Raw genomic sequence first — 15,325 nt, 5'->3', positions numbered from 1 at the left:
GGAAAGGTTTATTTGGCTCACACTTCCACATCATTGGTCATCACTGAAGGAAGTCAGGGCAGGAATGCAAATAGGTCAGGAACCTGGAGGCAGGAGCTGATGCAAAGACCATGGAGCGGTGCTGCTTACTGGTTTGCTTTGCATGGTTTGCTCACACTGCTTTCTTATAGCACCGGGGACCACCAGCCCAGGGATGGCCCCACCTGCAGTGGGCTGAGGCCTCCCCAATCAGTCACTAATTACGAAAATGCTCTATAAGCTTGCCAACAGTCCGATCTTATGGAGGCGCTTTCTTAACTGAGGCTGCCTCCTCTCGGATGACTAGCCTGTGTGAAATTGACACAGAATTGGCCAGCACAAGGAATAGCAGGGGCCTGTGAGCCCTACAGAAGGACAGCTTGTCGACATGCCTCCTGAGTCCTGGTAGGTCCACACCTTTATCTACTTTGTCCACAAATGTCCACCCAGAACAAGCTTCTGACTAATGCTGCACACAACAAAGGGGACAGACACAGATGTTCATGGGGCTGGGAGTGGTGTACATGAATGTCCTGCCATGTTGCAAACACTCTGACCTCAGTGATTTCCCTAAAGCCAACTGAAGCCAGACAGCAATGGCTTACAATGGTTGATTTTTCCCCCCTTCAAAATGAGGTAAAACTGTAAGAGCACATCATTTTCAAAGTGAAAGAGAACTTTTAAGCCTGCATTGATGGAGTAAATACCATTTGTCTGTTATCTCCATCCCTCAGTTCCCTGTGTAGGCCCAGCACATCCTGGTCTCTGCCCAGAGAGAAAATCAGAAAGCAAGATGTCTCTTGTGTCTCAATGCTACAGGCCAATGGCGACAGCTGAGCCACAGACCCAAAGCTTCTGAGACTAAAGGACATAGCACCTCTAACCATAGGTTGTAAAGAAACAAGTGCCACTTCCAACAGCCAGGCAATGTATAGGCACCCCGTTCTATCACTTACCCAACCCACCCATATGTCCCAGTTTGTGCTGGTCTCTGAACAAGCCACATATTTCTATAGGACTCCCTGGGCTGTGTGGCTCCCCTAGACTGATGTACTCACTCTATAGCTATGTAAAACTGAATAAAAACATAGTAATATATCATGGACTTTAAAATTTGTACCCACATATATTGTGTACTGTTAACTATTATATAATATTAAGACATTATATTATATAACCTATATAGTAATGAAATATATTGTACTATATATTATAATAATATATAGTGTTATATGCATGTATTATATATTTATTAACATATATGTAAAATAATCTCCTATGTGTCCCTAACGCCTCCCAGCAGCAACCAAGTCCTCAGCTCCAGGGTACTAGAGGTTCTCAGGCCAGAAGTCTACCCACCAAGTTAACACACTCTCCCCTCTAAGAATAGAGGTGATGGGAGGGGCTCTGGCTACACAGGATTGTAAAACTTCAGAAAGGTCATCTAAGAATCAGGGTTTGGAGCCTCCTGGAAAGAGCACTGGTGGATCTATCTGACAAGGCTCAAATGTATTTTCTTAGCTCCAGCCTGCATTTTCTTGAGTGACCACCTTGTCCCTGATCTCAGCTGTCTGAACCATGGCACTCAAATGTTTTACAAGTAATATTTACAGTGTGACCTTGAAAACAGACACATATATGTGAAACTACTCTCACAATGTGACATTGGCCTTTTGTGACATGTGACCAGTTCTGAGAGCATCCATCCCACTCCATCCAGTTCAATTCTCTTCTGTGCCATCCCATCCCACCTGCTTTTATTTTAATGACATTTCTGACCCATGACCCACTAGTGAGTGATGACAGCACACTGAGGGACACCGTCCTTACACTTGTCATTATCAACTACTGTCCTTCATACTCAGCTCAGACCTGCCACCATGGTCGATCCTGGGGTCCTGGCAACCCATCTATCCCCTTCTCCTCTGCTCCTCATTCCTTCCTTCGGGCCTGAAGTCCCTAGTCCATCTTAGTCACACCCCCCTTCCCCTCCCTTTCTCTTCACAGCACATGCCTGACCAACCCCAGGTCCGTTCTTGACCCTTTATACATGGGACTCAGAGCCTGCTTATTCAGGCCCACTGGTGGCTCCCATGTCACTCTGCTTCCACCCCAAGTCCTCAAGACCTGACTTCCCTATGCTTTCCACCCTGACCTCAGCTCCCTCTTCATCCCTTCTCCCCTCAATTAGCAGGAACCAGCCTGAGCACGTTCCCTCTGCCACAAGTACCAGAGCCTCTCTCCCCCCAGAGTCTGGCTTTTCCCTTTTCTCAGTATAAGGATTCTGACTTTGAATGGCATCTGTTGTCCCTCCCTCATGCAAGCCTGGGACTTTTTCCCGAGGACCTGTGGCCATCTAATATGTCCTGCAGTTGTGTATTGTTGCTGTTGCCTGTGGCTTTCCTTTAACATGTGAGACCTAGGAGGATCTAACCTCTTGTCCGAAGAATGTTCATGGTTAATAATTGCTGGAGATGAGTGATGGGTCATGGACAGTCTTTACGCTGGGCCCTTTATCTTTGTGTGTATTTGAAATTTCCCACAATAAAAAGCTACTTTAAAGGTCTATCTGAAAGCCTGGGGTGGTGGCTCATCACTATAATCCCAGCACTTGGAAGATGGCAGCAGGAAGATCAGGAGTCCAAGGCCAGTCTCAGTTACATAAGACCCCGCCTTAAAACAACCAACCAAAAGCCTATTGAAGGAGGAGGAGACTGTGGCATTTCTTCTTTAACTTACCTTCCCTACGTCTTGTGGAGCTGGCTGCAACATCACTGAACAGGGTAGGTAGTCAGGAAACTGGAAAGACACAAATACAAAACCATTTCATTCAGAGGAGTTATTCTACCTGTAGTATAAGATCATCATGCAAGAAGACACAAAAATACTGAATTCTGCTTTCCTGGTCTATAAAGTGAGTTCCAGGACTTCCAGAGTTGTTACACTGAAAAACCTAATCTTGAGAAGCCAAAAACAGCTGGGCAGTGGTGGAGCACGCCTTTGATCCCAGCACTCAGGAGGCAGAGGCAGGCAGATCTCTGTGAGTTCAAGGCCAGCCTGGTCTACAGAGCGAGTACCAGGATAGTCCAGTTTTAGCCAATTAATGCTGTGTTACATTGCTCAAAAGGGAACCATCCGATTAGAATCATATTTTTGACAAGGGGATATAGGATCTTTCTCTAGTCTATGCTGGCCTTGAATTTCAATCTTCCTGCCTCTGCTTCCATATTGCTGAGATTCCAGTTTTCATGGCTGAAAAACCACATTTTAAAAAGATTTATTAATTTTTAAATGTTATGTACGTAAGCATTTTGCCTGCATGTATATATGTGCCCTGCATGTGTGCCTGATACTCTTAGAGGCCAAAAGAGGGAGATGGAACCTCTGAAACTGGAGTTACAGATAGGTGTAAGCTGCCATTCAGATGCTGGACGCCCTGGTCCTCTGCAAGAGGACACACAGCAAGTAAAGAAAGGTATACAGGAATAGAGAAAGGCAAAAGCCCAGAGCCAAAAGCTATGTGGGATAATTTCAGGTAAGAAAGGCTGGCAAGAAACAAGCCAAGCTAAGGCTGGGCATATATAAGTAAAAATATGACTCCATGTGTGTGATTCATTTGGGAGCTGGATGGCAGACCCTCAAAAGAGCAAAGGAGTAAAAACCAAACAACAGCCTGGTCTACACAGTGAGCTCCAGGACAGCCTGGAGAAACTGTCTCAAAAAAATAAAAAAAAAATCCCATTTCTAAAGATTCTTCTGTTTTTCTTTTTTCTTTTTTTTGGGGGGTGGTGGTGGTAGGTTAAGACAGGGTTTCTTTGTGTGCCCTGGATGCCCTATATAGAACTTGCTGTGTAGCCCAAACTGGCCTCATACTCCGCAATTCACCTGAGTCTACCTCCCTAATTTTTTGTGTGTTTTTGAGACAGGGTCTCTCTATTTAGCTAGCACTGGTTGACTTGGAACCCACTATGTAGATAAGGCTGGCCTTGAACTCAGAGATCCTCCTTCCTCTGCATCCTAACTGCTAAGTTTGAAGACATACACCAAAATATCTGGCCTCTAACAGGTTTTGATATGCACTGACATGTCATCAAAAAAGTAATGCCACTTCAGGTTCTTGGCACAGGTGCATAGGATCACCCAGTTCTGTAGATCCACTTGTCTCTACTTTCTGAATGCTAGGATTAATGGCCACCATGTCTGGCTAAATAATCTTTTTAAAATGAATTTCATATTAAAATTTGTGGTAACATAGGATAGCATAAAATTTTACCATTTCAGCTAATTTCAATGTATGCTTCACTGTAGTTAAATCTGTGCACCATTTGTCTCCAGAGTCTTCCCATCAACCCAAAGAGAAGCTCTATCCATGGAGCCAGAAATCCCTGTCCTCCCCCATACACCAGTAGACCTGCTCTCCTACTTTCTGTCTAAATTAGTGGGGCTATGCCCATTGGTCCAAGGAAGCAGGACTGTATAATACTGTTTTCCTTTTGTCTGGCTTCTCTTATATGGCATCATGTTTTGGGGGTTCACCCATGTCCTGGCTTGGATAGTGCTGTGTGGCTTTTTAAGGCTGAACCCCAGCATTTTGGAGGTGCAAATGTCAATAAGATATTAACAGTGCAAACAGAAAGGGCCACAGAAGCTTCCCCATCCCCAGCTCTTGCAGAGGACTTGGCTTTCACTGGGTCATACATGGGCCTCAGGAGAGGTGAAGGGACAGACTAAGGCCCTGATTCAATTCCCAGTGCCATGTTGGGGGCAAAATGGTAAAGGATGGTAGTGATCTACCAAGACCTCCTGTCTCATAGGGGACTCTTGCTTGCTTAGAACTCCCTGGGGCCAACTGAGGGTCACAGCTACCAGTTTCTTTTTATAGCTGAATGACAGAAGACAGAACACATACTCATCTAATTAGGCAGTCAGATGAAGGAAAATATCCAAAGGGCAGGTTGAAATGGTGCCTTCAGAGGCAGGGAGGCTATTTTCAAAGACTTAAAACCAGACAATCACAGACTGTGCAATCTAGAATTGCTTTCAAGGGTGCAATTTACAGGCCCACAGATGTGAAATCCTCCCTCTGCCCCCTTCTCTTTGCCCCGTTCCCTTTATAAGGTACTGTGGATAAAGGAGGCAGGCCCGGGTAGGGGGGCAGGCAGGGTAAGGAGAGTCACCGTGAGCAGAAATGGGTATGTATTGTCTCCCAGTTTCTTGAGCAGGCTCTCCTGGAGGTGGGTAGGGGCACTCATGGCCCCAACGGGAGGGTAGACCTGGACCCGAGAAAAGTACAGGTCCCTGCGGAAGGTCAGGCCAATCACGTCAATGTCCTCCTGGCCGTAGCGGAAGGCACAAGTCAGAGTGACATACACTGGGAAGAAGATGCACACAGGTTAGGACCATCTATCCCAGCCACTTCCACTGGGGTAGCAACAGAGTGGCCACACCACACTCTGTCTGCCCCCAGGGTTCCAGGCTTTGCTGCCCGGAAAGAACGGGGGGCTGAGAGAATAATACCATGCAGCTGGCTGACACATTTTGGGAGAATCAGCACGTTCCTAGGGCTAGAGTTCATTATCCTAAACAGGACTGTCACAGGATTGGAAGGCATCTCCCTGGCAACCACATTATTTTGCCAGGATGGTAGAAATCTGTGGGCAGGGCTGACAAGACGGCTAATTGAGCAAAGGTGTCTGTGTGAATCCTGACAACCAAAGTCAAGCTCTGGGGCCCATATGGTGGCAGGAGGAAACCAACTCTCCACAAGTTGTCCTCTGACCTCCACAGGTATGTCCTGCACCCATCACATACATGTGAACATACAGAGACACACAGACATACACACACTACATAAGCAAAAATGTAATAAATGTTTAAAAATATGCGGACAGTCCACCTGGCCTTACTGCTTCCTCTCTCTCTCCCACCCTCCCTCCGCCTGGTCCACCAGCTTGGGGATCTAGAGTTGTGAGTCTGAAATGGTGCTCACTTGCTTGCTCGGGTTAGAGAGGGAAGGATGTCTGCAGAGACAGAGAAACAGTGCTGGAAGCCAAACAGACATGTGCCTGAGCCATATGGAGGCTGAGGGGACAGCCAAAGGCCTGGGCCAGGCAGGCAGACAAAATCAAGCCTGAGAAGTTTCATTTATAGTCTGTGCATCTCTCGGAAGCACATTAAGCATGCTCCAAATCACCACTTCCCAAAATTCTGTCTGATTAAAGACAGCCTGTGCCCAGTGTATGAGAGTTCACTTCAAGCTTTTTTTTTTTTTTTTTTTTTTTTTTTTTTTGAAGACAGGAAGTGCCTAGTTCTCCATCTCAAGGCTTACCAAAAGTGGTACCTCAAGTCCTCTAGCTTTGCCTGAGAATTCTTCCTGTGCCAGTTCTGAGGCCAGCTACCCCTTAACCACAAACTCACATGAGTCACTAACCACTTGTGTGTCCTCCCTTTGAGGCAGTATCTTAGAAAAGTACCCACAGCAGGGCCGGGTCTCTGCTTGCACCCACTCAGCTGTGGTTTTCCCTGATAACTGAATCTCTGTGGTAAAGGGCAGGGACCAATTGGGTTCAAACCAGGCAGCTGCAGAGCAGCCAGGAAGGTGGGGAAGCAGGAGAAGGGTCTTCTGCTCTTCCTGCCGTGGCCCCTCTAATCCCCCTCGCTGTTGTCAGCCCACCTGACATATTCCAGAGGGCACATCCAAGGTTTAGAACAATGCCTTGTGGTTGCCAGTAGCAACTACTCCAAAGGCATATTTAGAATGGAACTGAGTCAGCGACATTATCATAAGCCTAGCTTGAATCTGTTCTAATTCAGTTTTTGTGACTGTCATTAGTAACAAATGGCTTGCCACACACACACCACAACTGCCAGAGATCTCAAGGGCACCGTGAGACTGTGGCACAGAACTTTGCAAGGCAGCAGAAAAACAAACTCTTGCCTCTTTCAATAGGCATGGCTTCCCACATGAAAGCCTACTATCCACAGAAATAACCTTCACTGCCAGAGGGATGCGCAGGGAGGATGGGCAAGGAGCTCAACTCACCTTTCTTCCCCTTCACAAGCTCGGGATCCACCAATACAACACCATCTAAACCGAAGGAGAGAAAACCAGCAGAGTGAGATCGAGAAAACCAGGCGCTGGCTTTAACGCTCTATACAATATGGCATCTTCTGTTTTTGTTTTGGAGGGGGGAGGTTGAGACAGAGTCTCAGGCTAGCCCAGGCTAACCTTGGATTTGCTATGTAGGTAGCTAAGGATGACCATACACAAGTGATCCTCCTGCCTCACCAAACCAGCTTGCTTTTTATTGTTTTTACAAATAGTAATTTTTTTATTAGGGGCTGGAGAGACGGCTCAGCAGTTATGCACACTGGCTACTCTTGCACAGGACCTGGGTTTGGTCCCCAGCACCCATGTGGCAACACACAAATGTCTGTAGCTCCAGTTTCAGAGAAGCCAACACCTCTTCTGTCCTCCAAGGGCTCCTGTATGCATAAGGTGCACACGTGTACATGCAGGCCCACACACTTACACATGAAAGAATAAGAATAGTCATTTTTAAAACGTGGCTCTGGGGATCAAATTCAGAATGTGAGTCTTGGCAGCAAGCATCTCTCCCACTGAGGGAGTGCTTAGAACTGCCAGCTTCCCTCAAACTTCTTTCAGACACGGACAGATAGTGAAACGCTTATCAAGCCAGAGGAAGTTGCAAAGCCAGTACAGAGGGCTCCAGTGTGCTTTATCCAGCTGCCTCTTGTGTTCACAGTTTACATACAGTGTTAAATGAGGACATGGGTAAGCACATGATGGGAGTGTACAGTTCTGAGCTACTTTATCACAGGCGACCGGTGTGACAGCCACCACAGTCTATTTAGAATCGTCCTGGCACTGCAAAGGTCTCCTTTGGGCTCTCTCATCCACCCATCCTTGCATCCTTGCTCCCACCATCCTCAGGCCCTGGCAAGCGCTGCCTTTGGAATGTTGTCATCTTGAGAATGTATGTAAGTGGAATCAGGAGGTCCATGCCCCCTTGAGATTTCTCTTGTTAACCAGCATAATGCCTTAGATGTCAGTAAGATGTTGCAGGTTTCAATGGCTCACACTTCTTACATTTCTTCTCTTTCTGTCTGTCTTCCTTCATTCCCTTCTTTCTTCCTTTCTTTCTTTTTTGAAAAAGGGTCTCTCCTCTTTTTCTTTGAGGCTGACCTCAAATTCTCCATCTTCCTGCCTCAGTTTTCCAAGTGTTGAGATTATACATATGCCACAACAACTAGCTGCTTATATATATATATATATATATATATATATATATATATATATATATAATTGAATAGTAGTCCATGGTATGGATATACCACACTTTGTTTAACCTTATTCCTCTACTACTAAAGAGAGATTTTCGTTCTTTTTGGTTTGGAGCAGCTATGAACAACCATGTCCAAGCAAGGTTTTGTATGCATAGATCTCACTTCTCAATAAATACCCAGGAGCACTATTGTTGGGTCTTATGGTAAGTGTGCATTTAGCTCTTAAAGAAACTGCCAAGCTGCTTTCCTGGTGGCTGCAACACCATACACTCCCACCAGCAGTCTACAGGTGCCAGTCCCTTGGCATCCTCATCATTACTGACATTGCTACTGCCTGTTCTTTTGGCCATCTTTCTTTTTGCATTTGAAAAATTGAAATATATTGGTTTTGTGTCAGGAAAACCACATACAGGAACAGTTTCTTTTTCTACACATAGTTGGATTCCTAGGTGTTTCCTAGAGTCTAGGTGGCTCTGGGGATATAAGAAATGGCTAGTCCAGCCACATATTCACTCATATATATATATATATATATATATGTATATGTATATGTATATGTATATGTATATGTATGTATATAAAATTATGTATATATGTACATGTGTATACATGTATATATACATACATACATACATACATACATACATACATACATATGCTATTGGCAGTAGTTTTTGGATCCTTCTTCCCTTAGGCCCAAACATTTATACTTTTAAGATTAGGATAACTCCTGTTGTCTTTGACTTCTGCAGCCCATTTACTTCATACATCGTCTCTCGATCAAAACCTCCTTTGAGGTCTTTCTGTGTTTCTTTCACATCAGTTTGAGGGTACAGTCTATCATGATGGGGAAAATATGGAGGCAGGAGCTCAAGGAAGCTGGACACATTGCATACATAGTCAGAAGGGAGAGAGGTGAATTTTCCCTCTAGTATTAAAGATTGAGCCCAGGACCTAGGACTAAGCAAGTACCGAGTTTGTAAACCCATCCTTTAATTTTTTTTTTATTATTATTATTTTGAGGGGACAGCAAGATGGCTTAGTGGGTAAAGATGCTTGTTATACACTCCTGGCAACCTGAGTTCAATTCATGGAACCACACTAAAGTACAAGAGAACTGACTATAGAAAACTGTTCTCCCCCCAAATAAATAAATAACTGTGAAAACAAATTGTTTCTGGTCAACCAGCAGCCACTTGATGACATTTTAATTTCTAGCTCTTTGATTAGATTATTAGTGTGATTTTTTTAAAGATTTGTTTATATATATATTATTTAATATATATATATATATATATATACATATACACACACACACACACACACACACACACACACACACACACACACACACATATATATATATATATATATATATATATATATATATGGGTGTTTGCCTGAATGTCTGTCTGTATGTATGTGAGCATGCCATCTATGTGTACTATGCACAGAGGCAAGAAGGGGGCATCGTATATTCTGGATATAGAGTAACAGATGGCTGTGAGCTGCCATGTGGCTGCTGGGAAAGGAACTCAAGTCCTCTTTAAGAGCAGCCAGTGCTCTTAACCTCTGAGCCATCTCTTCAGCCTGAGACCCATCTTTTTGCTTGCTTGTTTGTTAGTTAGTTTGTTTTGGGACAAAACAGCCCTGGCTCATAATGTAGACCAGGCTGGCTTTGACTTCATAGAGATCCATTGCCTCTGCTTCCTAAGTTCTGGGAGTAGAGGAATGTGCCATCATGCCACTATACCACCATGCCTGGCTGGAAATCCATTCTTTTATTTTAATGAAAAGCTAGTTATTGTCTAATGACTTAAAGGAAAACTAGAATTAAATTCCCTCCAAATTCAACTTACCTACAGGCTCTATTTGGCTGACATGGTCAACATAGTCTCTCTTCCCCAGGTAGATAGTCACCTGTAGAAAGAAGGAAGGTGTTCACCTATAAGCCAACAACCCCAGTAGTCTTTCCAGTAGTGTTTTTCTCTTCCTTAGTCAGTGCTGAGCAGGAAACCTGGGGGCCACACACATGCAAGGCAAATGCTCCACCCTAGAGCCTCATCCCTTTCCATTAGTCTTCAACAGAGGAGTCACTTGGCTCCACAGCTGCTCTGTGACTTCCTTCTCTCCTGACTATGGTGAAGATAGTTCATTCAAAGGGCAGGATACTGTCTTCCAACCCTATATCAGCTCCAAGGAATTCTTTCCATCCATATGGACGGTGGAAATTCTTTCCACTGGGTTCTGTCCTTCCCATCAAGTCCAGTCTGTTAGCAACCAGGTACATCTGACAGACCAACCCATGCATTCATGGAAGGAGATGCCCATGGGCACAGTCTGCTTTTCTATTTCTAGCTGTGTTCTGAAAGACCCTGTCTTCTTGTCCAGGACTTTCTGGACTAGGAAAAGAAGTAGGAATTCCAGAGGAGGCTGAAATCCCACTGGGTGATTGGGTGAACTCTGTACAGGTAAACTAGCAACAAGGAAGGAAGTTGTGAAGCTCAGTGGGTGGGGCTCTGTTGTATTCAGGCATCTGCTGTGTACTGGCCTGGCCTTAGGGTTCTGACAGGATACACCCTCAGGTGCAGCCACTAAGAGCACCACCTCTGCACATTCACTACTTTCCCTTTTAAAAGGGCCCTGCCCACCTCCCATCCTTCTCCCTTTCTTTCTCTCCCTCTCTCTGCCCTCCCCCCACCTCCTTTTTCCTTTCTCCTCTCTCCTGCTGCTCCCGTCTCCAGAGACTGGCCTCCCCTTTCCCCCTTCTATGATCCCTTTTCCTAATTAAAAAAAAACCCCTTCAGGCTGAACCCTGTTGCATGGTGTCTTTCTCTCCCTCACTGCTTTTCTTAAATTACGACAGACACTACCATTCTCCTGGTAGCCATTCCCCTCACCTATTCTGTAGGGGAGCAGGGAGCTGCTTCCCTGCTGTTCAGAGACCACAAATGCCTTGAGGTGAGAATCTAGAGCAGTGGTCTCAGCCTTCCTATCACTGTGACCCTTTAATGCAGTTCCTCATGTTGTGGTGACCCCAACCATACAATTATTTTCATTGCAACTTCATAACTCTAATTTTACTACTGTTATGAATCGTAATATAACTGTCTGTTTTCCAATGGTCTTAGGTGAGACCCCTGTGAAAGAGTCGTTCAACCCCCACCCCAAAAGGGGTGGCAACCCACAGGTTGAGAGCTGCTGATCTAGAGTATTCTATGCCCCTTTCAGCCTTCTCGGTAGTTAATACAGCCTTTGTATATAGAGGGATTCAATCAGTGCTTGCTAAGTACACCAATGATCAAAACCATGCATTCTGGCTAGCTCTATGTTTCTCTAGGCCTCTCAAGTACACATTTTTATTTCTGCAAACAATCCAACTGATTTTTGACATTAAATCATGTCTTATACTCAATCCTCCACAATGCATCATTTGTTCCCAGGTGGATCTACTTGCATGATTGATGTTGGAGGCTGTATCAAGCAAATGCCTCTAGATCCCTGTTAACAGAGAGGATCCCGTGAGAAACCTTGTAAATGTATACACAGTGCTTCTGCAGGCCTCGGCCACCTGGGAAGGGTGGGGGCTGGGCGAAGGATGCAGGGACACACATTGCAAAGTGTGATGCAGCAAGTACCAAGCTTCACCCTCTAGACCAGTGAACTCCCTGGCCTTCTGCTTTCTATGAGGGATGGACCCAAACGTTGAGGGAAAGAAGGGGAGGTGGTGCTTGTCCCCTGCTTTCCTGCCTGGCCTGTGGCTGGCACATTCCTCCCAACATGGTCACAGTTCCTGGAGGGCAGCTCTGTTGGCTTCTAGGTTCTGAAACCTGTTGGAATATCCCATCTCTTCAGCCCAGACAGGCACCTGTGCTCAGTGCTACAGGCCCAAACCAGACTAGATGGGACTAAGGTTCCCCAGTGGTAGTAAACCTCGAGTTTTACTCAGGGGCACAAACTTTCCTCATATCCATCTATTTCTGTTCTTGAAGGAACCCTAACATGTGGACACCTAATTTGTAGATGTGCCTGCTCCCTCCCTCCTATGGAATAGCATCCTGTTCCTTGAAGGTGGCCAACAGGACTCTTATGGGCTCCAGGCCCCTCAGCCCTCACCTTGGCCTTGGCCATGTAGTGCTGTTGAACCTATCTGTTCCTGCTGCCTGCACAGCAAGGAAAGCCCTTCAGCCACATCTCTAGCTGAGAAAACCCTACCCATGCTTCGAGAGAACAATTTGGCACCACAAATCCCTTGCATCTCAGCATACTCTGGCTGCCCCCGTGTTATTCTGAGATAGTGTTTCTCATTCTGTAGAACAAGCTATCCTAGAATACACTGTGTAGCCCAGGCTGACTTCAAACCCCCCGCCCCGACTCAGCCTCTCAAGTGCTGAAATTAGGGCACAGTCATCATGCCTAACATCTTTCAGTCTACGGCACCACAGGAACATTCCAGATCTGCAACCCCACCCCAGCACATGCCGTATCTGGCTTCAGGGCTATGGAGGTCTCACCATGTTGCTGCCTTTAGGTTTGAGGTAAGTGGTGGGGAAGAGACAGGCAAAGGGTATGGTCAGGAAGCTCTGCCTTTGAAGAGCAGACTGCACAGGAGGTGGCCGGACAACAGGAAGGAGTGGCTCTCAGGGCAAAAGAGATGGAAAGATGCTAAAGAGAAGAGAATGTTTCTGGAGTCAGCAATGGCCTCCTTTGTATCAGGTGGCCACTGAGTAAGGATGAATGCTGAGTGAGGCAAGGTCTTTAGGATACAGGAGCCCAGGAAGATGCCCTGGCACAACCAGGTAGCACTCTAGACACTCCGGTCATTTCAAACCCAAAACAGCTGTGGAAGATGAGATTGGCTCTGTCTTGTACAGAAACTGAGTCCTGCCTGAGGCTAAGTGGAAGGACGATTAGCAGGGGAAAGGGAGGCAGGCAGCCTCTTTATGGTTGGGAAAAGAGGGCATAAGAGAGTCTCTAGGACGATGAAGGTGAGTAGATGGGGGAGCATTTTCTTCTCCCAAGCTTTGGCTGGAAAGGAACGAGCTGGAGATGGAGGCCAAGGGAGCTGTTAATAACCATTATTAAGATGCAGGCTATTAAGACATTTTTTATTTTATCTTTTATTTATTTGGGAGGGTTTTCAAGACAGGGTTTCTCCATGTAGCTTTGGATCCTGTCCTGGAACATGCTCTGTACACCAGGCTGGCCTCAGACTCAGAGATTCACCTGCCTCTGCTTCCCGAGTGCTGGGATCAAAGGCATGCGCCACCACCACCCGACTGATATCTTTTATTTTTGATACTTGGGTCTAACTATGTAGCTCTGGCTGTCCTGGAACTTGCTATGTAGACCAGGCTGGCCTCAAACTTAGAGGGATGCATTTGCCTCTGCCTCCCAAGTATAGGGATTAAAGGTCTGCGCTATCAAGCCCAGCTACAAACTGTTCTCACCCTGGAAAAGGCTGTAGATTCAATCCAGACTAGACGGGACTAAGTTCCCAGTGGTGGTAGATCATGAATCCTCCCAGAGGTGAGTGATGACTCTGAACTCAGTTGGGAACAGGGTCACCCTTCTACTGCCCTGGAAATTAAGGGCAAGGACATGAATAGGTGGAGAAGGATGGCCATGTGAAACCAATAAGCTTCTGGTAACCCACACACAACTAAGCACACCTTCCTGGCTAAAAGAGCCAGTCATGCTCAAGATCCACACCATTGTCACGTGGGGAGGGGCAGTTGGGGTGGTGGTGCATGCCTTTAATCCCAGCACTTGGAGGCAGAGGCAGAGTTCTAGGACTGGCTCCAAAGTTACAGAAAAACCCTATCTTGAAAAACCAAAAACCAAACCAACTAAACAAAAACAACCAACAAAAGAAAAACCCCAGTACATAAAACATTAATTGATGGATTCTTCTCCATTCTGATCCTTGAGCCACCAAAAAACTAAGCAGGGCCTGGCAGCACATGCCTGGAATCCTATTATCTTAGGAGGCCAAGGCTGGAGGAGTCCAAGTTCAAGTCTGGGAAATTTCATGAGATTCTGTCTCAAAATAGAACTAAAATTAAAGTTGGGGATACATATATATATACATATACACACACATATACATACATATACACACATATACACACATATACATACATACACACACATACATACATACATACATACATACATACATATATCTCGGTGAGAGAGGGTGCTGGCCTATCATGTATGAGGCCCTAAGTTCAATTCCCATAAGAGGGAGGGAGGCAGGAAAATAGGAAATAAATTTCTTGGTTCAAATGATGTCTGTTTGGAGATCAGGTGCATTTCAAGAAGGCATGGCTATAGACAATAGATATCTGTTGGGTATTGGGGGGAAACAGTAAGTGACCAGGGAAACTAGCACAAAGCAGTTCTTTTTCTATCAGAAGTGCAGATGAAAAGGAATGGTCAGACACAGTGGAAATAGGTGTTAGAGAACGAAAAGATATAGGGTACCAAAGCTATCACCACAAAGAACCCAAGTGCTTGATGAAATGATGACATTTCCAGCCAACAGAGTTGCAGGCAGGAGGAAGGCATATGTGGAAGTCTGATTCCTTTGTGAGGCACCATAAGGAAACCAGCCAGTAGACTGAGGCAGATCCGCACTGTCCATTAGGTAGCTACTAGACACACCAGCCTCAGTGTGCTTTCAAATTGGCCTGTGCTGTAATACACAACACATTTCCATAACTTACAAGGAAAATTAACACGGTTGGGGTGGGACAATGGAACTGCAGGACCCATGGGTATTCCTCACTCCTCTCTCACTGATTGCCCAGCCCATGGACACAGAGCATCCCTGGGCTCCATGATAGTTGATCACACTTATACTTGGCAAATGTCTGCTTCCTATTATTCTCACAACAATCTCCAGGAAGCCACTCTCTTCTGTACCACTTACCGACTTGTCCCGAGAGACCTTCTTAAAGATGACTTGGGACTTACTGGTCTTCACACAGGCTGCCAT

The 15,325-nt window shown here is 45.6% G+C and overlaps 1 protein-coding gene across 1 annotated transcript in view; it reads right to left on the bottom strand.

The window, feature by feature from the left end:
* Window positions 1-15,325, bottom strand: part of Sag (S-antigen visual arrestin) — a 37,769-nt gene extending 22,444 nt beyond the window's left edge. The window contains exons 1-5 of the mRNA XM_051190655.1: window positions 15,260-15,325; window positions 10,189-10,245; window positions 7,061-7,169; window positions 5,196-5,389; window positions 2,758-2,817 (exon numbers count right to left, since the gene is read on the bottom strand). Of these exons, the coding sequence (XP_051046612.1) occupies window positions 2,758-2,817; window positions 5,196-5,389; window positions 7,061-7,169; window positions 10,189-10,245; window positions 15,260-15,325 (486 nt within the window). The remainder of the gene's footprint in view (window positions 1-2,757; window positions 2,818-5,195; window positions 5,390-7,060; window positions 7,170-10,188; window positions 10,246-15,259) is intronic.

The sequence above is a fragment of the Phodopus roborovskii genome, unplaced genomic scaffold (genome assembly GCF_943737965.1).
Source record: "Phodopus roborovskii unplaced genomic scaffold, PHOROB, whole genome shotgun sequence".
In the NCBI taxonomy this organism is placed as follows: domain Eukaryota; kingdom Metazoa; phylum Chordata; class Mammalia; order Rodentia; family Cricetidae; genus Phodopus; species Phodopus roborovskii.
The sequence above is the reverse complement of the archived record's forward strand: the minus strand, read 5'-3'. Positions and strand labels throughout refer to the sequence as shown.